Source organism: Barbatula barbatula (assembly GCF_947034865.1).
Source record: "Barbatula barbatula genome assembly, chromosome: 6".
In the NCBI taxonomy this organism is placed as follows: domain Eukaryota; kingdom Metazoa; phylum Chordata; class Actinopteri; order Cypriniformes; family Nemacheilidae; genus Barbatula; species Barbatula barbatula.
Genome location: NC_136765.1, coordinates 23,208,779 through 23,235,162, shown reverse-complemented (window position 1 = coordinate 23,235,162; position 26,384 = coordinate 23,208,779). Strand labels below are relative to the sequence as shown.

General features: G+C 39.2%; 1 protein-coding gene across 1 annotated transcript in view; it reads left to right on the top strand.

Annotated features, from left to right (window-relative positions):
• Positions 1 to 26,111, top strand: part of kif26ba (kinesin family member 26Ba) — a 68,420-nt gene extending 42,309 nt beyond the window's left edge. Inside the window, exons 5-15 of the mRNA XM_079458171.1 lie at positions 2,865 to 3,048; positions 9,642 to 9,854; positions 10,601 to 10,694; positions 14,513 to 14,775; positions 15,419 to 15,602; positions 17,039 to 17,198; positions 19,516 to 19,678; positions 19,777 to 23,107; positions 24,429 to 24,631; positions 24,708 to 24,858; positions 25,187 to 26,111. Of these exons, the coding sequence (XP_079314297.1) occupies positions 2,865 to 3,048; positions 9,642 to 9,854; positions 10,601 to 10,694; positions 14,513 to 14,775; positions 15,419 to 15,602; positions 17,039 to 17,198; positions 19,516 to 19,678; positions 19,777 to 23,107; positions 24,429 to 24,631; positions 24,708 to 24,858; positions 25,187 to 25,335 (5,095 nt within the window). The 3' untranslated portion in view covers positions 25,336 to 26,111. The remainder of the gene's footprint in view (positions 1 to 2,864; positions 3,049 to 9,641; positions 9,855 to 10,600; positions 10,695 to 14,512; positions 14,776 to 15,418; positions 15,603 to 17,038; positions 17,199 to 19,515; positions 19,679 to 19,776; positions 23,108 to 24,428; positions 24,632 to 24,707; positions 24,859 to 25,186) is intronic.
• Positions 26,112 to 26,384: the final 273 nt, after the last annotated feature.

The window sequence follows — 26,384 nt, the reverse complement described above, 5'->3', positions numbered from 1 at the left end:
ATTACGAATAATGGAGATACAAGGTCACGTAAGTATAATTGTGCACATTGCAAAGCGATAACCACCTGCAAACATGGCCCATAACCTCAAGCATCACAGTGGCGAGTTTTGCACACAATGGATTTAGAAAATGCCAAAGTTTAGTGATACTTTTTACTCTGAATTATAATGTAAAGGCTAGGTTATTCCATGTGTATGTGGTGTATAAACGCTTAATCATGTGCATATTGTGCTTCTTCTGAGTTGTTGCTCTTTAAGTCGGAGTTGAATGTTCTTCTAAGATGCTATTTACGGAAATCTCATTAACGCCTTCGCAAAATAACACATCCACATCTCGACTGACTTTGGTTCAAACCAATTCAAGCAAAGTGTCCTCCTAATTTTCAGACCAATTCCCCGTCAATGCGCTTTGGCTTTTAACACGAGGCAATTTTCATCTTCATCGGGTCTCTCGAGCAGGTAAGAAAGATGCTTTGCTTGTTTTTCTAGGACAAGAGGTTTGGAATTAGAAGCAGGCGGTAGGTAACTTTATGAGAATTTGCCTGCCAGCTCATTAGAAGTTGGAAAACAAGGATTTTGTCATTCTTTGTGTCTTAGAAGTGTGTGTGTTTAAGTTTTTCAGACATTAATGAGTGTCATAATAGCTACCTCACTTTGCATTTCACATCTTGAAGCTCAGCCATTTGCCTTGTCACAACCTCATGGGGATTACACAAAGTTTTACGCACACACTGAAAACATCCAGGTGATGGTTTACTCATTCCAAGGGTAGGCTGCTCATTTTGTTGGCCTCCAAAATGCCCGGGCTGATGATTTCATAACTACATCTCCAGATTCGATCTCTATACAAACAGACCATTATTATTACTTCCAGCTATATTTCCACCAACTCTTATCTGCCAGGGTGTTTATTATTTTTGTCTCACTTTTTTCTCAGAGTAGCCACTTCGCTCTGCTACACTGGACTGTAATTCGATCACGTGCAAAAGAAGCAAAAATATTTTCTTTGCTTTATCACGACGCTTGAGTTCCTCTCTTATAGCCAGAGGCTGAGGGTGTATTTCTATAATGTGAAGCGATTTTTGTGCCGGGAGACCTTGGCTACTTTAAATGCCTATATAGAAGCTATTTCTCCCTCCCGTTTGTATCCTGACCGTGAATAGATTTGCACTGGGTGGTAGAGGAGGAGAACTTCTGCTTCGCAATGAAAGATTGTGCCTAAGGTAATGCTACAGCAAAGTGAACAAACCAACACTTTTACTGCACATCGGACACGCTCGCATCCCCCGTGGAAGTGTGCTTGCGATACCTTTGGATTAAAGTTGAGGTAAAGTTTGGAGGGTAAAACAGCGCTATCGAGAATCTTGTACCTTTTTGGAAGAGTTTGGCAAAGCATCACTACATCGAGAGACTAAACAGGAGAGAATGGTTGCATTGTTTTTTTCTGTTGAAAGGACTGGCTTTGTACTGGTTTAATGATTTCTAGGCATACATCCCTGATAGCACACATACAGTACATCTGGGAGACGTCTATTTGATGTCTGCATTTACATCTGCAAGACATATCTTTTATCGTTTGCTTATCTGCAATCCTGTCACATGTCATATAGACATCTAGAAGATGTCGGTAAGATGTTTATCATTTATAAAGTATGTATGCCTTTTCTAAGACGTTTATCAGATGTTGTTACACAGCAGAGGTTTTCCAGATCTTTAGCAGACATCTTAGAGATGTACCTGTGCTATTTTGGCAACTTCTTTGAACCAAAACGACCCAAATTGTTAGTGGATGCATCACATCATTTCCCCTCGAGTTTGCCCAGGTGCCCTAGCAGAAGCATCCTCGTCCCTGGAAACAAATTATGATTTCATATTTGAGTTCTCAAGATGGCTGTTTAGTTTTTTCCATTTCAATTTCAGCCTCCAGCATCTGAATCCTTTGAGAGTCTTAATGAGGCTTTGATAAGCCTCTGCACAGATATGTTTGGTCAGGTGAACCTGGAGATCGATACTCTTCTAAGGGCCAATTGGAACAGTTTCTTACAGGCTGGAATCAATAGACCCTCGTGGCGTCCACTCTTAAGCCACAGCACTTCTCAATATCCCTTAAAGCACTAAATAAACAAGGTTTTTCCTCATGTTACAACTGCTGTAGGTGGATAAACTCATTTACTTTGGGTACCACTGTGCATGTGATTTCTGGACAGCATTTTAAATGAAAGCACAATATTTGGATTAACATGAAGTCATAAATTACAGAGGGACAATTGTTGCAATGTCAATGTTTGAATAAATTAAGTTATTTTTGCTGTAGTATGTCGTTAATGTAAATATGCATTTTTAATCTCACTCCGTTTTTGGACTCCTTTGACCATTCCAATAAAGCTATTTTGAATCTGAGTCCACTGGACGTTTACATTTTTAACTTTCCCCAAGGGATTAAAGTATCATCTATATCTGCTATTCTTACATCAATGCAAACAATATTTTATAACACAGCTGATTTCTATATGCTGGTGGGGTTTATCAGCACTAGAAGTTCTCTTTGGAACGTTTTAACTATAAAGCATCAGCTCCATTACCAGGAGTGGGGTTTGAACCCACGAGGACACATGTCCATTGGATCTTAAGTCCAACGCCTTAACCACTCGGTTCTTGGCGGTTAGAAAAGTGTTTATAGACGGCTGCTTCGGTTCTCACAATCTTTTGCTTTGTTAAAGCCAAACTTTCCAAGCTGTATTTTAAACCGTAATCTTAAAACGAATTTACCGAACAAACAAATACGTCATAAGTTTGATAAACAGGACACACACACATCCGCTATATTTCCCCACGTCCTCATGGCTTGTGTTTGCTTTCCCTAGGGCTGCCCAGAAATTGAATCTGTCATCCAAGAAAAAGAAGCAGCGTCCCGCCCCTCCTGTGGTATGTGATCCGCCCCTTTTCCCCACCAACTTCAGCGGCATCCTGCAGGTGTCTCCGCCCGCTGCTCCGCCCTGCCTCTTACGTGCGGTCAACAAAGTCAAAGACACACCCGGCATGGGCAAGGTAAGATCTATTTTAGTTTATCAATGTATACCGGGAAGGTCTTAGTTTTAGCTGTAGTTCAGTTTTATTAGTCTTAGTTAACTTGGTTGGATTGATATTGTATATCAATATTAAGTCATATTGCAGCCATTATCCTGTAGGATCATGATTATTTCATCATTTCTATGCTCGTACTGTTGTTGTCCTGTAGAGCACATGTAGGTAGTTCCCACAAATTTCCTTTTTTTTGGTTTATGGTGCATTCAGATATTGCCTAAAGATTTTGATAATTTTGTTACCAGGAGTGGGCTTCGAACCCACGTGGACACACATCCATTGGTTTAAGTCCAACGCCTTAACCACTCATTAAATTCTATGACTAGGAGACCATTCTCATTGTGCACTTCGGTGCAATTTTGCCACCCTCAGCCAAACATAATGAAAAATCCTGAGACCGGATGAAGCTCCTGTCACCTTCCTGTCTCTCTTCGTGGCTACATTTCTTTTACACGCTCGGTCAGGAGATTGTTTGCATCACTGATTTCTCTTTCAGTTTGTTGTTTTTCGTTTTAAAGCTCTCTAGCACGCCAACGTATGGAAAGCATCCATCAAATGCACACATCTTGTCCTTCGTCCGGGTCTGTATCACGTGTCGCTCCGTGTTGACAGTAGACAAGCCCCGCATGCTGAAAGTTAATCTTCAGTGAATCGTCGGGGAAACCGGCATATCTGAAATTCCTTTCTGGTATGTGTCTGAGATCCTAGTGCTGTGCATAAGAGGATGAGGGATGTTCATCTGTGTTAGGAGACAGACGGTGTCCTTTGGGTAGCACAATATCCAGTCCTGGCATTTGAGCTCACCAAATGGAGCCGGTTCATATGCTAAGGCTTTGGATTGCTGTCAAATGCATCTTCTGTAAAGCATTCTTTAAAATCCATAATTAACCACATGCCGAGTTGTTATCGAGACGCTTCCAGAACTTTTGGTGAGTTTACACAGAGTCATCTTGTAACGCCAACACGTTTCTTGCACCGAAACAGCTTGAGTTCATCTGTAAACTACACCCACATTAGGCCTCATGTTGTGCTGCTTGTACCTGCGATCTAAAATGAGATATTTATATGCGGGATGGTGGGCAATGCAAATGCTGGCATTTACAGAAGAAAAATGTCAGCTATCCCATGAGACTGGGTTGCAACTGTGGCCTTTGGAAATAAGAACATCGCGAGATAAGATATGGGTGGGTGTAGCGGGTCTGTCAGACTGCTCGAGCTGCTGTAAGATTTGTGATGAAAGTGATCTTGGAGATATCCATCTAAGATACAGCCATATACTGCATATTTACTCTTACATCATTTAACGTAACTAATAAAAACACTTCAAAATAAAAATACACCCTTGTGTTCCATCAAATTTATTTGTGACATTCATGATATTTCCCTTTTGAATAATATGAGAATGATTAAGAATGCCTTCAAAATGTCTTGGTGTGAATGAAGTCGTATTTTATCTGGACCCGGGCGGTTTTGTCCCAATTCACACAGCAATCATCATTCAAACTATAGTGGGGTGGGTTTGGTATCTCCTAGATTGAGTTTTCTGACAAAACAGTATAATGAGATTAAACTAAAGGAATCCAGGGGAGGTTACTATTGTTTTACCAATGGCAGCATTTGGTAATGCGATTTAAAGGAACAGTTCTGTCAAAAATGTTTTTTTCTACAGAAAATGTATTGGATATCTTAAATGAACTGTTGCTTTAAATAAAAGCATGTTCGCCAAATGCAATGTAAATGTTTGAAACACAAGAGAATGATTACGTGTGAACCAATGGGGTTTTCACAAGTGGAATGCATAGTGGTCTTAGGGGCTAATTTTATGTTCCTCAGATAGTAAGTAAATAATGAAAATGTAATTTTTTTGGTGAACAACGTTTTCCTTTAGACAAAAACGAATCACATCTATTCTTTTAACTTAAGATACTTCCTTTTGGTTTCTAATTATTCTGCATTCTTTTCTTAGATGACATCATAATTATAACTCCGCCCATTCCATCCTCTCTCTCAGTCCCTAAAACGTTCTGGTAGTTTAAAGCGGCCCTCTCTCACACAGTTTCTGTATATCTCATGTTAATCTTGAGTACTTGAGCATCGCACCCTTCGAATATCCGCGAAGTCTTTATTTTGATCACATTTATAAAATACAGATACAGCTGTACGATGATTTTGCGTGAAATATGCGACGCGTGTGGGGAGGCAGAACTTAAGCACGTGCACACATTGCCAAGAAAACACAGACATCAGTTTCACTCACCGCATGCGGTTCATTTCCGGCATCTTTTGGTGCTAGGACCGCCGCTTCATTTATTAGTTTCAAACTATCATCCAATCCAGCGTTATATCCACCATTTATATAACATTCATCACCCAAATGCAGCAGAAAAAAGTACTGCCTCTCTCTCTCTCTCTCCTGCACACAAGTGAAAGTGACTTGTGCGCATGCTCCTTCTCGTGCTCTCCTTGGTTGATGCGTTAGCGTGCCGTGTGCTTTTCCGGGAGAATCGTCCAATAAGGGACTAATACAATTTGTTGCGTAATGATTTTTCATGTTTGAAAAAAACTTTCCGAAACCCTTACGAACACTGGGGGAGTGTATAGAGCACAGAAATATTACGTCATACATCCAAACGTTTTTTTTGACAAGTTGACCATGTTAAGCATGAAAAGACAACACGTTTAACATTGTAGAAAGCCAGAATGCATGACACACCGTTGCACAAGCCGTTTCAAGGAGTTCATCAATCACATGGCTGCCGCCCTCTGACCTTGAAAAATAGACGTTCACTACCTAATCAATTTTTAATAGCACTTTCTAAAATAAAGGTGGTAAAGAAAAACCCCTCAGGGATATCACAAAGCGTGATGAGCGTATGGGAATTCAATATTCTCTACATCTGAGACCCTGACCTGAAATGTGCATCTGAATATTGCTGTGTAAATTGAATACGTATAAATCACTGCACAGTGTTAAATGATATACAGTAATACAAAAGAGATAGATTCATAACTTGTAATGGATTGTAAATAAATGTGTTTTTAATTAAGCGGTCTCTGCAGAAACCATGTCAGAAACCTAATTCAGAAGGAATATGAAGACTTCTGACATTATCTGTCTATTGTAATGGACAAAATAAATGAACGTCTTATTGATTATGTAGATAAATCCAGTAGGGGAACACACAGACAGCTATAGAGAGCTTGCCATCTCTGGGCTGTTATACAGCTTCGAATTAATATCGGGATCTGATCTGTCTTGATCCTGAACTATACTTCAAATGTCAAGATATAAATCAAATCAATCATTGAAATGAAAAGTGTGCTATTGACATTTCATCATGACACATCTCTTTAAATATAAGGGAATGAGACATAACATGTGTGCAAAAGATATACATTTATCATGGTCTGTGGATCATAAGTGCATAAATCCATTTTTGCCAGCGACTGACTTCACCGTTCATGTTAAAAAGCTCAGGAAGAGACACAAGTTTATATTGAAAGTCTGCATACAGTTTACCTAATAAATTAGACGATAATATTTTAAAACTACATTTAAAAGTGAATGAATACATTCAATTAATTGTTTTAGATATCAAAATTGCGTTTATTTAAAAATAGAAAATATACTTTAAAAGAAGTTTGTCAGCAGATGCAGAATTATTATAGTTGTCTTTTTAGCTTTACTCATCTTTTAAATGAGCTTTTATTTTTATTTTATACTTAATTAGATACTTTTTATTATATACATTTATACTATAATTAATTACATTATTATTGTTTACTTCATTATTTTACCTTTTATTTTTGTACATTTTTTAGCTATTTTGTTTTACGTTTTTGGAATTGTATTATTTTTTTATGTTGCTATATAATATTAATTATCTTTTTTTTTAGTTTGCTTTACTATAAAAATGTTATTGCCTTAAACTTATTTAAAGTTATTTCTGAAACAACCTTTTTTTATTCTTTCGTTAATTCAATTTCAATTCGTTTAATTGTTTAAGCCAATAGTTGATTTTTTTCAATAAACAAACTTTAGTAAACCAAAATAACCTTTTATGTCAGTTTTAAATGATAAAGATGTTTGCAAATATAGTCTATTGTGCTGTACGTGACATATATTGACACTTTCTGCTTGTCAAACTTGTGACATTTTCCATAAGTAATGTGAAGAACTGGTGGGACATCTGGAAGACCAGATGGTTAAAACAGTCATGACTCAGTTAAGTCAGTTCTGAGAAAAGGTCGAGAATCATTTGTCTCTTGTTTTGATCCTAATGCAAGTACATTTAAGAACGGCTTTCAGAGGCCACTGTATTTATTTCAGGATGCATAAAATTGGTCTAACAGAACGTAATGATGAATAATTATAGCTGTGTGGCCACCACTCAGCCTGTATGTGGGTTTCGCCTTTATTGTTCTTGAAGATCTGTAATAACACGAATATAAGAATCTCCTTTAATTAGTCGTGCTGCCATCTCCAAACCGCTCTCACCCACAAGCGCTCACAGGGAGACCACCTCCTCCACCATCATCCCGCCACATATGCTGGTTAATGAGCCCCCCTGCGGTGATCTCATCCCTGCCTCCGAGAGTCAAATGCTCAACGCATGCATTCGGCTCTGGTGCAAATCACCGAATACACGCCATATTATATTTGCTGTAGCTATACAAGATAATTGGTTTAGAGTAAAAACCAGGCACGCTGGACGTGGATTATCAAAACTGGAAGGTGTAATGCATGGCCAACTGTGGCAATAGAAAGAGGTTTACTGCCGTTATGAGATGTAAGACTGTTTGAAGCTCTTGATGTTATAACTTATCGCTACGGTTCAGAGCTTTATATCAAAGGTAGACTACACAGTCACAGATAAGTCAAATTGTATAATGCTTCAGACGTAGCATTGCAACAAACGCTGCCACATTTCTGGTGGATTACGGTGCCGGTGACATATCGGCAGCAATGCTTGAAATAACTGCATCATTACAATGTCAAAGGTTATCTGCATTCCTTTTTTGACTACTGTATAATTGTCATGAGTTTGCTCATATTTTCAGCAGATACTGCTGTGATGTATTCTCAACTTCACTTCATGAATAATTCAGGTGGAATATGCAAAAAAGTAACCATTGTTCTCTTTGCTATTAAATAGTACTGCAATGAAATATTTAACACACTCAAATTATATTCCTAAAAATTATTTCGACAGACAGAACTCTACGTCTTTTCCTTCGCAGAATCTAGATGTAAAGGGTTGATCTTGGAGAAAAATTATTATTATAGAGCTGTTTTTGCTTTTACTGATGGTTAAAAACAAATTACAAACCCGTAGGAGTAATATTTGTCATGTAACTCTTCCCACATAATTTAAATTAAAATAAAATAAATTAAATAAAAAAACAGAGAAGACTAAGAACTCTGGAAGGATTGGAAGATCTGCTCTTTGAAAACACATTTATCTCGGAATGTGCCCTTGAACCATACATGTGTTTTATGATGTGACACAGCAAAAATGTAGAAAAAAACAGTTCGTAATATACTATTTTATATTATTAATATTAATATTTATATTTATAAAATAGCGTAAGAGAGATTTATATTAAATTTAGCTGTGACACCATATAAGGTTTGCGTGCACAATTTAGCTTGTAAGTCCAAGACACGACCCAAAATAATATCTATGATGTGTGCCGTGTTTGTATAACCATTGCGTCTATGGCACAAAGTAAAAGATGAATGTTGAAGTCTATAGCTGGGAAAGTATCATGCATGTTGTAGCTAGAAAGAAACTCAAGATGTATCTCTTGTCTTTCCACAGGGCTTCAACAATCACCCTTGTGTTCTAGTCCACTAATCTGTAATTGCTTCCAGTGCATGAGAATGATGGTTTTACCGAGCACATGCTTAAGCAGATAGATGGTGTATTACATCATTGGTATAACTTATTTTCCCTTTATAAAGGAATGTGTTTGCCATTAATAAAGCATATTTAAACAACTATAGATTGCATGATTCACAAATATTGGTGGATGGAATTGATTTGGGAATATGAACAATATTTACGCCGGACTAGTTTACTTTTGTTTATACTCTAGAACACTGAAATGACTTTAAATATTTTTTACCCAGAATCCTTTACAAATCTTTACAAATAACACATACTTTTAGTGCTCCAAACAAAACTTCAGCTAAACTTCAGCGTATCTTTCCAAATCTTCCTGACTGTGTTTAGTAGCGTAAAAGCTTAATGCTTGCTTTTTCTGCAAATCTATATATAACTCTTTAAATATTGCAAAACAATTCTATATCTTCTCTGATTCAAATGCAGCAAACGTGTAAAAAAAGTTTGGGTGCAAAGTTGTCATGGCAATGTTTAAAACCACATAAAACAGTATACTTGGTGTTCAGAAAGCAGAGTCAAACTAAATCTGTCATCCATAAAGCTAAGAACCTAAAAAGCATGTTCTACCTCAAGCTGAATGTTGTTTTGTGCTTATATATAGCTGCTTTGCCACTTTGACTCAATGCTTAGCGGAAGGTCGTTTGTGTGCAGGTAAAAGTGATGGTACGCGTGTGTCCTTCAACGCCCACCAGCGCGGCAGAATCCAGCTCTTTCCTGAAAGTTGATTCGCGTAAGAAGCAGGTGACCATCATGGACCCGACGGCCAACTCTCAGCCGAATCAATCCCAGAAGCGCAGCACCTCCAATCAAGTTCCTCCAAAGATGTTCGCCTTTGATGCTGCCTTCTCCCATGATGCCTCTCAGGTAAAGGATAATTATGTTTTTACAAAATATGTAAACAGGGATCAAAAGTTTTAATGTTTACTTTTTAGTAAGCTCATTTTTCAAGAGCACTGTCCACTTTTTCGGCAGCTTTGAACTATTTTCCCCATTCATTTCTGCATCCATACACTGTAAAACAGTAGAATTTAACACGTAAAATGTAGAAAAAAAGACATTTTACAGTTTTTGTACAGGTCAAAACCGTAAAATTACAGAAAAAGGAGGAAGGTGTAATTTTAGAGGGAAAACCAGTTATTACAGTTTATTTCGGGTTCCCCAGCTGCCAGAAAATTTCAGTTTTTTAACAAGATTTCTCTTTATTTTTGAAATACTATAAAATTTCAGAACAAGACAACACATTTACAAGACAAATGGGGAAAACTATTTAATTTATATCCTTGTATCCTATCATTTTACAGAAAAAACAGTAGGCATTATAAAAACAAACCAATCCAACTAGCTCCTATAATCCTAGCAAACCGTGGTTAGAGCACGGTGCTATCAACGCCAAGGTCATGGGTTCGATCCTAGGATATTGCACATAGTCAGACACAAATGTATTCAATGTCTTTTGTAGAAATGTGCAATGTAAGTCACTTTGGATAAAAGCGTTGGCCAAATGCATAAATGTTATTGTTAATATTTATGTGAAAATCTCAAAACTGATATGACTATATATAAGTATTGTGCGTGCATTTGATTGTCTGTTGTGTGTTTCCTGGCATCAGGCGGAGGTGTGTGCAGGAACCGTGGCTGAGGTCATCCAGTCTGTGGTCAATGGAGCGGACGGCTGTGTGTTTTGTTTCGGACACTCCAAACTAGGTAAGTGGCTTCAAGCAGATAACCGACAGACTCTTTGGCTGGTCGTCTGTGGATATGGATTCTTTAGTGGTCAATGCGGATATCTAGAGAGCAGGTCGCTGATGGGAAAGATGCACACGAGCAAGATTATTTTGCCTAATATTTCTATATTTTAAAGGTGGCTTATCCATCGATGGTCTTTTGGAAAATAAGAAGAGGCACAAGTTAAAATATACTGTTAACAATGTAACTATTGATCAGCGGTTAGATTTGATTCTCTCATGTGAGTATCAACAGATGTCTCAGATGTTTCTGCTGAAAGAGAAATAAAAGCAAAAGCAAATGAGAAAACTGTTCAAATACAGCACATGACGTGTACGGAGGTGTAAAAAGAATGTGGATTGTAGCTGTAAAATTATGGATTTTATAATGAAATCTTCAATGATATTGACTTATCAAATCTGAGCTCACTTTGTGACATTGTTGAGGTCTCTTCTGAAACTCTAACGTAGATATTTGTGAGATGTTTACATGTAAAATATCTGAGAAGCAGTAAACGTTCCCCTTTTCGCTCTATTTCAACCTCACTGAAGTCTAGAAGAATTAATAAAGATATTATTACAAAAATCTCATGTCTCATTTCCCCAGTTTGAGCATGTCATTCTCTACAAAACTTTCAGCATGAGCTTCAAATTACCGGACTGTTTTCTGCTCTTTAAAGCTCTTGTCAGCCTTATGTCAAGACAGGGAGATTAGTGTCATTTCAACATCGTTCTAAAATATCAACCCGCTGTCACCAACCTCTTCCATTGCCCCTTTCTAATATCTTGTAAGTGCCTTTTCAGCCAGACATGTTCCTTGCCTTTGTCATGAATGTCAGAGCCTTAATTCATATGGTTATGCTTTCATCTCACTGACATAGTTTATGGTCAGTAAACACCCAACCTCCCCCCCAATGCATCCTGAGAATTAGATGGAATTAGCTTCACAACACGCGTAGCCACCAGGCGATCTCATCCGGTTTCTTTGTGATTGTCCAGAGTTGTTTCTGGAGGATGAGCGTAAAAATTAACCATCCATTTGTGTGCAAAACAAGAGAAGAGCTGTGGCTGGTGGTCAGTGAATTGATGGCTACATGTAATGCCTCAGATGCCTTGTTTTCATTAACCTTTACTTGAACACCAAAGACCGGCTCATACATCACTGGAACAGCATTCAACTGTGATTTCACTGGTCACCGGTCCAAAGCTAATTAACTAGCTGTAATAACCCAGACGCTGGCCTGTTAGCGTGTTGAGAGTAACAACCGTGGGGATTTTCATCAGATTGAATCTTTCAAGATCTGTCAGGCTTACACACAAATTTGTTTTCACAATCCTTTTTTTAACTTCAAACGATCCAAAATATTAATAATGCATAATACACCCTGACCTCTTGTTCCTGGTTGCGAGAATACGCTGTATGAGGACATTAAAATTGCCAGCGCGCGCGAGCGAGGATGGTCCTGAAATTGCTTGATCAGCCCGGGGGCTTATTTGTGCTTTATTGCAATAAGTCAGAACCCATAAAAGTGAGGGACAGGTTGAAGTCTGTAATGGATGTGTGTGTGTAAAAATTTTAAGAGAGATGCTGCAGTAATTGAATCTCGTAAGCTCCGCCTTCCCATCATGCCACACTCCATCCAGACTGATTGAATTACCGCTTTTCTGTTTGGTCATCTGCTACAGAGCATCAATCTTGTTTTCCACCTGGAAGTAAAAGCCCATCAACTTTATTTGATCTGAACTAGGCTTTTAGTCGAGCAGCTTTGATACGGAAATCTACGGAATGGAAGGACATTATGAAAAAAGGACGTAAAAACAAGAAAATGACCACAGTATTTCTTCTTACTGGACATTTGCAAATTATAATTTAGATAAAAACACTATACATTCACTTTGCAAAGAACCTTTTAAGGATCTTTATTCTTAAGTGTGATGTACATATTATTTTTATAAAATATTTATATTTTTCTATCTTTCTCAGCCTTAAAATTCATGAAAAAGGCATGTTTTTCAGAAGCAATGGACCTGCGATGATAGATTTTTTGATAAAAAAAAGAGTCTTCTTAAATGTTCCTCGATGTGTTGTGAATTAAAATCTCTATGTTTTAAAGTACAATTGTCTCAAGGTGTGTCACAAAACCCATTAAGAACAAAGCGCTTATCTCTTGTTTTAAGTGAAGGAAACAGACTCCATCTAGAAGCACAGGGAGCCACTGAAATCAAGATTTCTAAATAGCATGTTCTTATTGAAAATGACCTTTTAATGAATATCATCTCTCCTCCATTACAGCTTTTGGAAGTTCAATCTGACTAGAATGTGTAGTGTGACATACTATTTTGTTTAGTGGTCCCTTTCATGTCAACAGCAGGGGTGTTTCTTCATGTCCCAGCATGGAGGGCAATGTCCAGAAATATATCCACACACGCTGCCAATCAACAGGCTGTTGTGCCGGTTCTGGTTTTGTGGGCAAACCCGCTGTTGCTGCCCACACGGCTGAAGTGCTCACTCGAGCAAAGCCAGACATATGGCACATGTCAGCGTACTGTCAAACCTAAGAGCTTTTAGGGACGTAAAAAAACATTTAGTCCAGATAAAATGTCCTCTTGAATTGCGCTACATTTTCTGATCATACTTATGAGCACTAATTTTGTATTTTTTTCAAAACTTTTAAGTGTTTTCATGTGTGTTTTAACCGAGTATGTGTATGACATCTGTCACTGAGGTTTATGCCAGAGTGGCCGTCTGAAAGCTAAGTATCCCATTAAAAAGTGTGAAATACATTGGTACAATATTTCTGTGGCCAGCCAGAGACTATGGTACATGGTAGAATTTGACCATAAATTCATCAGAAATTGATCGAATGTAAAGTACTGGTTTAGTTTGCTTAGAATTATAGCATATCATTTATTTCAATGAATTCATGATATAATTTATATTATGATGATCAGCATCTTTGAAGACATTATCCATGTTTGTATTACAAGCAACAGGAAGACTGTCTGTTTGTTGCATGTTTTCGAACAAGACAACCCGTGAAACATGTCTGTTTATCTGTAGAATTGTTTAACTCTTCTAGGTTTCAATCCAAGTCTTATTATTGTTAACAAAATGAAGCCAATACAATTCTGTCATTAATAAGATACAAATATAAAAAATTGAACAAATCGATGCCTAGGAATTGAGCAGTTTTGAGGGATTGAGCTTTAAAGTGTTTGCATTCCTTTTTACATTGTGCACAAAAGCTGCTGTTTTCTGAAAAATGCTAAATGTACACAATGTAAAGAAACAACATCATATAATGTAAATAAGTTGTCATGAAATAAGAATATAGGAACAACTCAATTTTGACAATAATGTCAGATAGAACCTTTTAAAGCAAAGAAACCAAAACTGAACAAAAAAACTTTACAGCTAATTTATAACATTAACAAGTAATTTTTTCTCTGTTTATTTTTGTTTATCAAAATCTGTGCTTTGCGCATTTGAATTAGAGTCACATCAATAGATGGAGGTGTTCTGCGCCCACTTTGGTTATGAGTTTGGGGTGCACTTAAAGCTCCTTGGGTAACACTTCTTAATGTAATCTAAATACCAATATATCAGTTAAATCTGTATTTGTATCTTTTTATATCCTTTCATGGTCTGTTTGTCAGTAGAACAGTCCCACCAGAACTAAGGTGTTCCATCTTTTTTCATTTTCACCTAGTCAGCTGAAGCACCAGGTTAGATCTTGGGTAAAATGTATCAGCAGTCTGTTGTCCTAAAGAGTGAACAAACTTGACTTTTTATTGCAGGGAAATCCTACACGATGATAGGCAAGGACGAGTCCATGCAGAGTTTGGGGATCATTCCTTGTGCCATTTCCTGGCTCTTTAAACTGATCAACGAATGCAAGGAAAAGACAGGCGCGCGGTTTTCCGTACGAGTGTCTGCGGTCGAGGTCTGGGGAAAAGATGAAAACCTGAAGGACTTGTTGTCTGAAGTGGCGACAGGCAGTTTGCAGGACAGCCAGTCTCCGGGGGTCTATCTCTGCGAGGACCCCATCTGTGGAATGCAGGTAAAACACACTTTTATTTCCATGTTTTGTTTATTTGCAAAGTACACATGTGATCGATGGTTATAACTGCAACATAAATCACCCGGAGGCATTGTTTAATGTGATCATAAACCCATAATTTAAAAACAAAATGTAATGACACTCGGATATAGGCACAGCAAATTTACATATTTACCACATCTGACACGTAAGAAGTTTCCGTATTCATCTGCGTATAAAAACAAGCACGGCACTCAACGTACAATAAAGATGGCATTGTTGGTAAAATGCAAAACATGATGAAAGGATTAGTCGTGTAGAGGCAACCCCGTGTCATTAATCCCTCAGACATCAGCACTAATCTCATTTTGGACCGATACCTCAGTGGATTGTAATGCCTCCGCTTCTCCGGTTCCTTTCAGAGCCGACAGACGTGATACCAAAGTGCTTACATAAAATACTTTTTTCCTCCATAACAAACATTTCCATTCAGACATTAAGACGTAGCTAAACTGACAGTATTTTGATGCTTTGTTTTATTTATCCACAGTGTTGTTTAAAAAAACAACATGATATGGTAAATGTTGAAGAAAACAAAGCGAGTGCTGTTTTCTCTGAGACTGTGCTACAGACTGATGTTTGCATTCTCTGTGTTTGGATACAGTTGCAGAATCAGAGCGAGTTACGAGCTCCAACCGCAGAAAAAGCTGCTTTCTTCCTGGACGCTGCCATTGCGGCACGGTACAGCAGCAAGCCGGACTGCGATGAAGAGGAGCATCGCAACTCTCACATGCTCTTCACGCTTCACATCTACCAGTATCGAATGGAGAAGACCGGCAAGGGAGGAAGTAAGTATAACACTTGTCTAGGTCGCATTTGCCAAGTCCATAAATGTAAATGTTGACCAGAAAGTCCATACTGGTTGACCCGATTCACCAACAGCAGTGAAATTCAATCTCCAAGGTTTTCGGCGGTTTTAATGGACTTAGGTGTCATTAACATCATTCATTTGAATAAATCTGTAACAGTTGCCAGCCTCAGTCATTATGGTCAGCTCATTATGAATGTCTGTCAAACCTGTTTACTTCATGCTGTACTTTAATCTGCTGCTCGCAAACTCAAAGCTTTGCTTCAGAATGTTGCCAGTCTGGTTTATAAATACTCTGTCCCCGATAATCTTAGACAGAACGTGATATCAGCCCAAAAAAGGTGCCGTCGCTAATGTGACGTACCATCAGATGTTAAAAGCCGTTGTGCTAATTTGGGTTATTTCTGGAAAACAGTTATCACGAGAAACTTTATTTTTGGCACGAGTGAGCTTTTTATCTTTCCGACAGAGACTGCACTGGGAGCAGAAAGTAATACCAGATGTGTTAGCCCGAGCTTTTGAGGAATCAGGGTAACTTGAATGACCTCCAAACTGTGCACAAGCATCCGAGTGTGATGATAGACATGAAATCCACCCGAAATGTTTCCATGACGAGGTTTAGTTTGTTAATTTTCACAGAAAATAATATTTCCGTTTAGAGCTTTGACAAATTCATATACTTTTGTATTTAAAAAGTTTGAAAGCATTTTTCCAGGCTTTGAATAAGTAGCTCTTTAAATATTACAAAACAGTCAATGGTATAGTCTTCACTTAAATCTATCACTAAAGTACCACAATGGCTTTGGGTACATTGAGCATTGCCATGAGATGCTTTTGGACATGCACTATGGTATTCTTCAAAGTACTCTGGTATTTGCTGCAGTATTTTTGCTTTTTGCATTTATAAGAAGTCAAGCAACATTATCAGAATATCTCACCGTTTTGACTTTCTTTCTTACGTGAAACACAAATGGAGAAATGGGCCAGAATGTAAGCAACTGACTGCCTCTGGAAATTCTGGAAACATCATTTACTCAGCCTTAAGTTGTTTCAACCTAAATACATTTATTTCTCCACTGAACACAAAAGAAGATATTTGTAACCAAACAGTTTTGAGGCACCATTGACTTCCATAGTAGGAAACGAAAATACTATGGTAGTCAATGGTGCCCCAGAACTCTTGGGGTTTCTACACTATTCTAAATACACATCTTTTGTGTTGAACAGAGAAAATACATTTATACAGGTTTGAAACAACTTGAGGGTGAGTAAATGATGACAGCGTTTTTATTTGCGATCAATCTATCCATCTAAGTAAACAACTATTATTGTGTGAGGCAAAAATACAAAATGAAAATACGGAGGTAATGATGTTTACCTATGAAAAACAAATCTAACTGTATCTCTGTTGTTTAGTGTCTGGAGGCAGAAGTCGACTGCATCTCATTGATCTGGGCAGTTGTGTGAAGGTTTTGAGCAAGACCCGAGACAGCACGACAGGACTGTGTCTTTCTCTATCTGCCCTTGGGAACGTCATACTGGCTTTAGTCAATGGCAGCAAACACATCCCCTACAAGTAAGACTTCTGTATGCTGTATATTATAAACACATTTTACCTTGTTTAAATATCTGAAACATGCACTTGAACCTATATTCAAGTGCACTGTTGGTATAATTGTTCGGTCACACTTTATTTTAAGGTACAATTCTCGCTATTAACGAAACATTAACTAAGACTTTTGCCTCAATAACTCTACATTTTTCGCTTATTCGTTGTAAGTAAATGTGCTAATATGCTAATAATAGGCATGCTAATAAGCAAGTAGTTAAGTAGGGAGAACTGGTACCTATACTCAAGTGTTCACTAGTTCACTTAAATTCACTAGTAGTATAAACCAAAAAGTGGGTCAAGCACTGTATACCAGTTGAACCCTACTCAAGCATTCTTAAAATGAACTTGATGTATTCTGGTTGGTTTATTAGCAATTGTAAAATTTACATTTAGGCATTTGGCAGACGCTTTTATCCAAAGCGACTTACATTGCATTATCCTATACATTTTACACAGTTATATGCAATCCCCTGGGATCAAACCCACAGCATTTCGTTAACAACGCAACTGAGATAAAATGAGTTTTGGCCACTTTTTAGCTGGTCTGTATCCTCCATTCTTCCTTCATTTTCAAATTCTTCAGTCTTACCTTCAAGCATCGCTGTTATAGTCAAATGTAAAAAGTAACTCGCCTGGATCTAAAGTCATTAAGGATGCAATACAATGTTCAAGTTCTCATGAATGATATGTACAAACTGACATTTTCTAGCCCTTGATGTGAGCACTTATTAATGGACTCTAATACTACATCAAGTCTGTCGAGAGATTCTAACCTTAACTTCTCCTCAGGGGTTGTAGATACTGTAAGCTTCCGCCAGACAACCACATAGAGACAGATGCCGTTTCGCATTCGCTGGGGTTCATCTAATGTCCTTAACACAGACCATTTCACTGCAACTGCTACTTTGTTTTCTTTAAGCAACATGTTAATTTGGGTTAAACGGGCGACTTCTAGAAGCTGCCGTGTATGTTCCAGACCCGTTCTTGTTTCCGTTGAGCTCCCTTGAGGCACGTAGGGATTTTTTTGCCGTGGCTGCCTAATTTAATCACGGCAAATTTACATCGCAAAGCATCTTGGGGTTTAAGCCTGGAATTGTGAGCGCTCTGGAGAGCTGAGATTTAATTAGAGTTTGGAGCTTTTCACAGAAATGCAGCATTTGTACTAGATAAGTTAAATTAATATGCATGTATCATAAATTAATATAAATGCACAAAAGTCACCAGTTTAGCACAGCGATTTAATTAGCCGCCAAATAACGTCGGAGCTGCTTTTTATTTCTCTAATTGAAGGATTTAATTCATCTCTGATGAAATGTCAGATTTAGAATTAATGATCCATTTTAAACGGGAATGCAATGTTTAATCCAGGGCACAGAGACAATCAACCAAATCGTAACATCTTTACATTAATTACGTATAGTGTTAGCCTTAAAGGAACAGTTCACCCAAAAAAGTCTTTGTTGTGATGAACACAGAGAAAGATATTTGGAAGAATGCTTTTAACCAAACAGTTCCCGGCCACCATTGACTACCATGGTAGGAAAAATAGCTTTATAAATGTCTTTGTTCTGTTGAACACAACAGAAGATATGTTAAAGATTGTAAGAGAACTAACAGTTCTGGGGCATTTTTGATTACCATTGTAAACTTTCCTTCTATGGTCGTTTTTTTCAGGCGGGGGCTGTCTCTTTAAGGCAGATCTTTATTAAAGATATCTGTATATTTTGCTACATCATTTATAATAAATGAAATAATTTGTATGTACTGAATGCTTAAATAGCCATATGCTCACTGTTCATATACCGCTTGACAATAATTAGTTTAGTTTATTTGAGCACATTTATCATTCTTGTAAACCATCTATATCTGTAAATAGGTTTACATGTGCATTTCATTATGGTAGATTACTCATCTCTGAAAAAACTGCTTTATACAGTATGTCACCTCTAATGGTTGCCATGGGGAAGACAGACAGAACAGAAAGTGTTCGTCTCTCTCTCTCTCTGTCTCTCTCTCTAAAGATAGAGACTGTTCCAGAGTCGTGTTTTTATAATTGGGTCAGCAAATGAAGGTGGCCAAACAGAATGTAACTATCCTGTCTGATTTTAGTTATTTAAAAGGTCTACATTAAAATATTCTGTTAATTAATATGCAAAAGGTGTAAAGTATAAAGGTAGCATTAAAGAAAGTAAAATAAAAGCATTTAAAACATAATTGCTTCATGTTTATTCATGTCTGTCTGTCAACAACATTTATATTTCATTGATGTTTTTGTCGACAGAGATAGTAAGCTGACCATGCTATTACGAGAGTCCCTGGGCAACATGAATTGCCGCACCACCATGATAGCTCACATCTCCTTATCTCCTAACAACTTCTCAGAGACCCTCTCCACCCTTCAGATCGCCTCTCGGGTTCTTAGGCTGAAAAAGAAGAAGGCTAAAGTAAGCGTGGTATGGCACCGTTCCTTATTTTAGAAATCACTCAAAAGTCTTGGACTATAACAGTATACACTTTATTATACTTTTGTTTTCTTTTATAGCAATACACATCCAGTTCCTCTGGTGGCGAAAGCTCATGCGAAGAAGGAAGAATGCGCCGCCCAACGCAGTTAAGAACCATCCATTCCCGAAATGTTGTTGATTCAGAGATGCCATTGCTTCACCTCTCCAGTGACCCAGACGACTATTCCAGCAGCGAGCAGTCTTGTGACACAGTTATCTACGTCGGTCCAAATGGCTCAGCCCTCTCAGACAAAGAGCTAACAGACAACGAAGGTCCTCCCGAGTTTGTTCCTATCATCCCATCCCTGCATCAAAATATACCAGATCCCATTACGGCTCCTTTGGAGTCTCAACCGTCTCAACAACAGGCTGTAGCCCAAATTGCTCAAGCCTTACAACACATTCATCCTCAGCCTCTTCTGCCTGTGCCGGAAGAGGGCCCAGAGTCGGGTAAAAAGGAGAAAGATTGTCTTAAGTGCAACACTTTTGCAGAGCTTCAAGAAAGGCTTGACTGCATCGACGGACGAGAAGAAGTTACAGAATTCCCGTTCGAAGAAGCCCCCGCTAACAAAGCTGCCAAATTCGAGCCTGGCCAAGCTGTCAAGGAAAGCCAGCAATCCAGTTCTCCTAAAAGGATCTCTAATGACCAGCAGCTGCAGGAAATCCGTGAGGTGCTTGAAGAAGCAGAGATTGCTCATTCGATTATTGAAAGCTTGGCACAATGTTCAACAGGCAGTTGTGGACTCTCTACCAGCAGAAGTGTGACGGGTAGTAGTGGTGTCGGGCAACTCAATCCTCTTCAGAGGGCCAAGAGCTCCAGCTTACATGACAGCAGAGAATCGATCAGTGGTGGGAGCAGCAGTGAGGGGAAGACTCGTCCTATGGGCTCTCCAAGGTTAGGCATTGCCAGTCTTACTAAAACCGCAGAATACAAACCGCCATCGTCTCCCTCTCAGCGCTGCAAAGTGTACACCCAGAAAGGAGTAATGCCTAGCACACCTCCTCACTCTTCCCAAAATCTTTTTAAGGACTCTAGAAAGTCATCCATGGAATCTTTGCTTAATCCTGAATCTAGAACCTCTCCAGTGGGAATGAGTCCACAGGTCCTAAGAAGATCTTCATCCTGCAATAGCATCGGATCAGCCGAGACGCTCTGTGATGATGTTCCTCAGCTACCTATGGACAGAAAAGATTTGAAAAACAATACAGCCACAGTTACATTACAACAGCCATTGGAGCCAAATGGAGAAGATGAGTTGGTTTTCACCTTGGTGGAAAAACGGACAATTAAAGGGGCGATGGAGAATGGACGACCTACCAGTATTATCAGCTTTAACAGTGATTGTTCAGTGCAAGCTCTAGCCTCATGTTCAAGGCCCGTTAGTATCATCAGCAGCATGAGTGAAGACCTGGAGCATTACACCACTGCTCCCTGCACCACCACTGCTACCATTTCAGAAGCCAACATTGCTAAATTCCTGCCTCTCAACAAGAAAGAAAGCGAAGTGCAGGCTAGCGGACGCTCTTCAATCAGCTCGTGGCTGAGTGAAATGAGCACTGGAAGTGATGGTGACCAGTCGTCTTATAGTTTAGTTGCCCAGCAGTGCTTTGGACAAGGTGAGGCATTAGCTGAAGACAGGCTTTTAAAAATTCAAGAGGAAGTTGAATTTGAAGGTGTCCCTGAGTCAAACGGGCAAAGGAACTCTGAGAAAGATTTAAATCAAACTGACAATGTGAATGATAAAAATACACCTACTAACCCCAAACCAGATGAGACATTCTCAGCTTCAAGTGGTTATGTTCCTTTTAAAACCAACTTCACAACTCAACCTTGCGCTGCTGTTAAGCCAATGCTACTGCAGGACTTGCAAGCCAAAGCTTCAGATATTCTCGTATCAAGTGAGATACATTTTGATGACCCTTGGATGAAAAGGGAGGGTGATGAAGAATCTAACCCTAAGGAGATTGAGGCAAAGTCTGAGAAACAAACATCTGAATCTGTAAAAAGAAAATTCATACTCGACAAGAACAGTAATGAAGCAGTATACTCGCCTGATTCCATGAATCGAGTGGTGGATGGCTGCGAGGTGGTTTTCAACGCATCTGAAAGCATTACTCAAGTGTATTCTGCAGACATCTTCAGAACGGGCAGTCTCCCTCGTGCATGGCACCGGGTGCATAAGCAGTATGATCTAGAAGACTCAACATACCGTTTCACAAGTGGAGAGTATAAATGCCTTGGGGTGACTACCTCTACACCCTGCAGTCCCAGAGCCACACTCGAAAGAAAAAGTTCAGCGGGGAGACCGGGTCTCTTCTCCCGTCAGAAAGGAATCCCCCCATTGCCACCAGTAAGGAAATCTAGCCTTGACCAGAGGAACAGAGCAAGTCCTCAACACAACCAAGGAAACACTCACACACTTCTTGGCAGCACACCTGAAGACTTGGGTGGTAAACACAAAACACCAAATGTAGAGAGCAGTAGATTGTTTAGTGCAAAACTTGAACAGTTAGCAAACAGAACCAATTCCTTAGGCAGGTCCCATGGGGCGCATTATGATTGCTATTCCCTGGAGAGGGCTGAGAGTTTGACCTCTCTGGGCTCCAAAGGAGGAGTCATGAAAGACAGCACAATGCCAAGAACAGGTAGAAGCATCAACCGTGGCTTAATCTCATCACCCACCAATGGACCAAATGGCAACAACGCACCACAGTCACCCAAAGCAAGTCAATCCAAAATCTCTGCTGTTAGCAAACTCCTCATGGCGAGTCCCAAAGCTCGAAGCTTATCAACATCTAGCACCAAGACGCTAAGTTTCTCCACAAAGTCGCTCCCTCAGTCAGTGAACAGAAGCTCGAGTTTGCCACCCAACGGAAAGAACCAAAATTCTTGGTCAACACAGTCCCTGAGTCGAAGTAGGGGGACAGGGTTAGCGTCAAAGCTACCTTTAAGGGCAGTGAATGGACGAATCTCAGAGCTTCTACAGAGTAGTGCCATCTCGCGCCCTTCCCAAGGACGAGGGGCTTCTGACTCTGAAGAAAAAGTGGCAGCTGTACAAGGAGATGAAAAGCCGGTGGTGCAAACGTTGCCTTCTCCCTACAGTAAGATTACAGCTCCTAGAAGGCCTCACCGGTGCAGTAGCGGGCACGCCAGTGACAATAGTAGTGTACTGAGCGGAGAGCTTCCTCCAGCCATGGGAAAGACCGCCTTGTTTTACCACAGCGGGGGCAGTAGTGGTTACGAGAGCATGATACGGGACAGCGAGGCCACCGGAAGCACGTCATCTGCTCAGGACTCGATGAGTGAGAACAACAGTTCCATCAGTGGTCGCAGGAGCCTAAAGAACTCAAAGAAAAGAAGTAATACTGGTGAGTGTACATATGCATTAGTTTTAAAGAATCTTTGAATACCAAGTCCATATTTAAATGTTAATTTATGAAAAAACATACAAATTTACGAAAACATTTTTTCCTACGACGGATATGGTCTATTTTTTGCATAGTATATTTTATGGCGCACCATAGTGTCCAACTTTTTACTCTCAACAATAATAAATGCCCAATGAATATATATATTCCGTAATGGATTGTGCTCTACAGCATTTATTGTACTGCAAAGCTTTCAGGTCTCTTTCCAGATTATGTTGGAAGAAACAAACACTTTTTATTCAGTTGTACTCCCTCACACTCACTTGCAAGATCTGTTATGATCGCTGTCTTAGTCTGCAAGCAGTTGCCAAACACGGCTGTGGGTGGTCTGTGAATATTTAGTGCTGAATAAATCCCGAACACAGACCTGTTCCGTCGTTTCCTCAGGCAAAGAATTGTATCCTGTTTCTCAGCACCGCAAACGTTTGCATGCAGCATTAACTGTGATAATTTAAACCCTACCTCTGGAACAACAGAAACAAAAGCAAGACCAGTACACGTTGGACCGCAAAGAAAAGCCATATTCTAATCGTGTTGTGAATGCAGCATTTGAAAACGAGAGCAGGATTTAAAAGCACAACCACAGTTTGCAATTGAAATTTACATCAACTGCCACGTTCAACGTTCTTCTGAGCTCTTATTCTCTATTGTTCATAAATTATGAACATAACGAATGAGAGAATAATGAAAGTTTGACCTTTTCTGTCGTGTTCTTTGGTTCCAAATCTGATGAAACATCAGCAGACCTGGAACTGTCAATTTGTATGCAAAAAGGAGAGACACTTCAGTGCAGACCTCATTTCTGTAGACTGCAGATAAGCTGGATTGTTGCTGTTATCTCAGTGGTCTATGTGAATAAATTGCAGAGCATATTTTTCCTGTAACTTTATATAGTTAAAGTTGATAAAGCAATTCCACCACGTATTATACAGTGATAAATACTGGTTGTTTTCTAGGGTCTAAATGTAAATAATACCTAAATTTAATCAAATCAGGCTTTATATTTAATAAACTATTATTATGGCTTATGCTGTGTAAAATAATACAATGTAATGTTGTACAACACAATACAAAAATTAAAATTAAATAAAAAAAAAATAAAAAAAACATTTACATAGAGGTCATTATAATATTTGAAATTGTTTTTTATATATAACACCAATAATGTATTTAAAATAATAGAAACACATTTATTGGTTTATTAATTTATTATTCATGAATGAATATTTTTCCATAATCACAATTTCCTTTCTTTTTATAGGGACTCAAAGGCGACGGTTGATTCCCAACCTCACCTTGGACACCTCGTCCCCTGTTAGAAAGCCTATCATCAGTCCAGGGGTCCGCTGGGTGGACGGGCCCCTCCGGCCTGCTCAGAGGGGTCTAGCCGAACCCTTCGAGATCAAGGTTTATGAGATTGATGATGTCGAGCGTCTACAGAGAAGGCGAACCGCGGGCAATAAAGTAAGTGAGAGTTTATTTGATTTTTAGAACGGTAGACTGTGGATGGATGTCTCACATTTTACTGCTGTACCCTCAGGAAGTGCTGTACTTCAGTGCCAAACTGAAAATCCTGGAGAATCGGCAGCAGAGGATCTCGGAAGTCAGGGCCAAATACGACTGGCTGAAGAAAGAGTTAGAGCAGACCAAACAGCATCTGATGCTGGAGCCGGAGAAATGGACCACTGAATGTAAGATCTCAACACTTGGGATTGAAGGTTTACACTTTGTTGTATTGTTCCTATGAGATTCTAGACGTATTCAAATATAACACAGACACTGAGGGGTGATTTTACTCAACAGTTGCGATGCTTTTGCATTCAGTTTTAATACAGAAACTAGCTGCAGTGAATCAGGTTCTTAAACAACACAGACAGCCCTTGCGAATAAACAACGCTATTAGTGCCGCAAGTCAAGTTCCCCCTGAGTCCTCTTAAACATCCGTTAGCACAAACACGAGTGCGGTTGATTTCTCATTTTCAACATCTGCTTATTATAACATTACCTCTACGTTTGCAGTTGACCTTCAGCAGACGTTTGAAGTGGACTCTCTGGAGTACTTGGAGGCTCTGGAGTTCGTCACAGAACGTCTGGAGAGCCGGGTCAACTTCTGCAAAGCTCATCTCATGATGATCACATGCTTTGACATCACCTGTCGGCGACGGTAAAGGATTCGCCGCAGAGCATTGAGGACAATGGGAAGTCGGATGGATCAACCGGTTGTACGTGGGTGTGTATGAGAGCAAGTGCCTCTCGTTTAATGATGGCTGGAACAAAAGGCGTAATATTTTTCTAAAATGGGTTTTGGGGGAACCAAAAAGGCTGGACTTGGAAAGTCAGAGAGCCGAAAGAAAAAACGTTGTCCCACTTTACTCGTTGAGCACTTTGGAACTTTGAGCATCAAAGGTTGGTTTGAGGTTTGCCCGCTGGTTGTGAACGAAAGAATTACGTTGCCATACGTGGAAAATAAGAATGAAACGCTTAACAATAGAACTAAAAGGACGACAAGTGCCTTGCGAACACTTCAATATCTTCTGTGGAAAGACGTTTTCATATTTGTGTACAGATGGTGCTAGCCTAAACAAAAAATGCATACGAACAAAAAAAATGAAAGGTATACTAAAAGAAAAATCAAACTGCTTGTTCAACTAAGTGTTTTAAACTCTTTGATTCACTGTCTTGGTAACTTTGTATTTGTATCGTTACATGCAACATGAACTGTTACTTGTGTTTTATATTCGTTTTTGTATTCTTGAAGACACTGAGACCACCTAGAGTGTTTCACGTTGTGCGAAATAGCACAGCACGATATATAGAGTAATGATTCTGGCACAGGATCATGGATTTTTCACATCCCCTGCGGTTCTGCTGGCATTTACGGCAGCGACGCCTCGGGCCACTCTGGCGTGTCACGCTTGAGATACGAGAAGAATCCTCAGTGTGGCAGGACCGACAAGATCTTGAATATTAATAGCTATATAAACAAAAGCTTCTCATGCCAGATTGATGCTCGATTGATTTTCTCCAAATGAAGAACTTCCTAGCCAGGGGTATAAAAGCAATCTGAAAATTGGTGTGGGGTACAGCATCGGATTTATAAGCTTTGCTTATGAATATTAATTGCGTGACATTCGCCTGGTAAGCCTAACTGATTTGCTAAAAGGCAGACGTTGGCAGTAGCCACAGTAAGATTAGTTTATTTCATCACTGCCAAAAG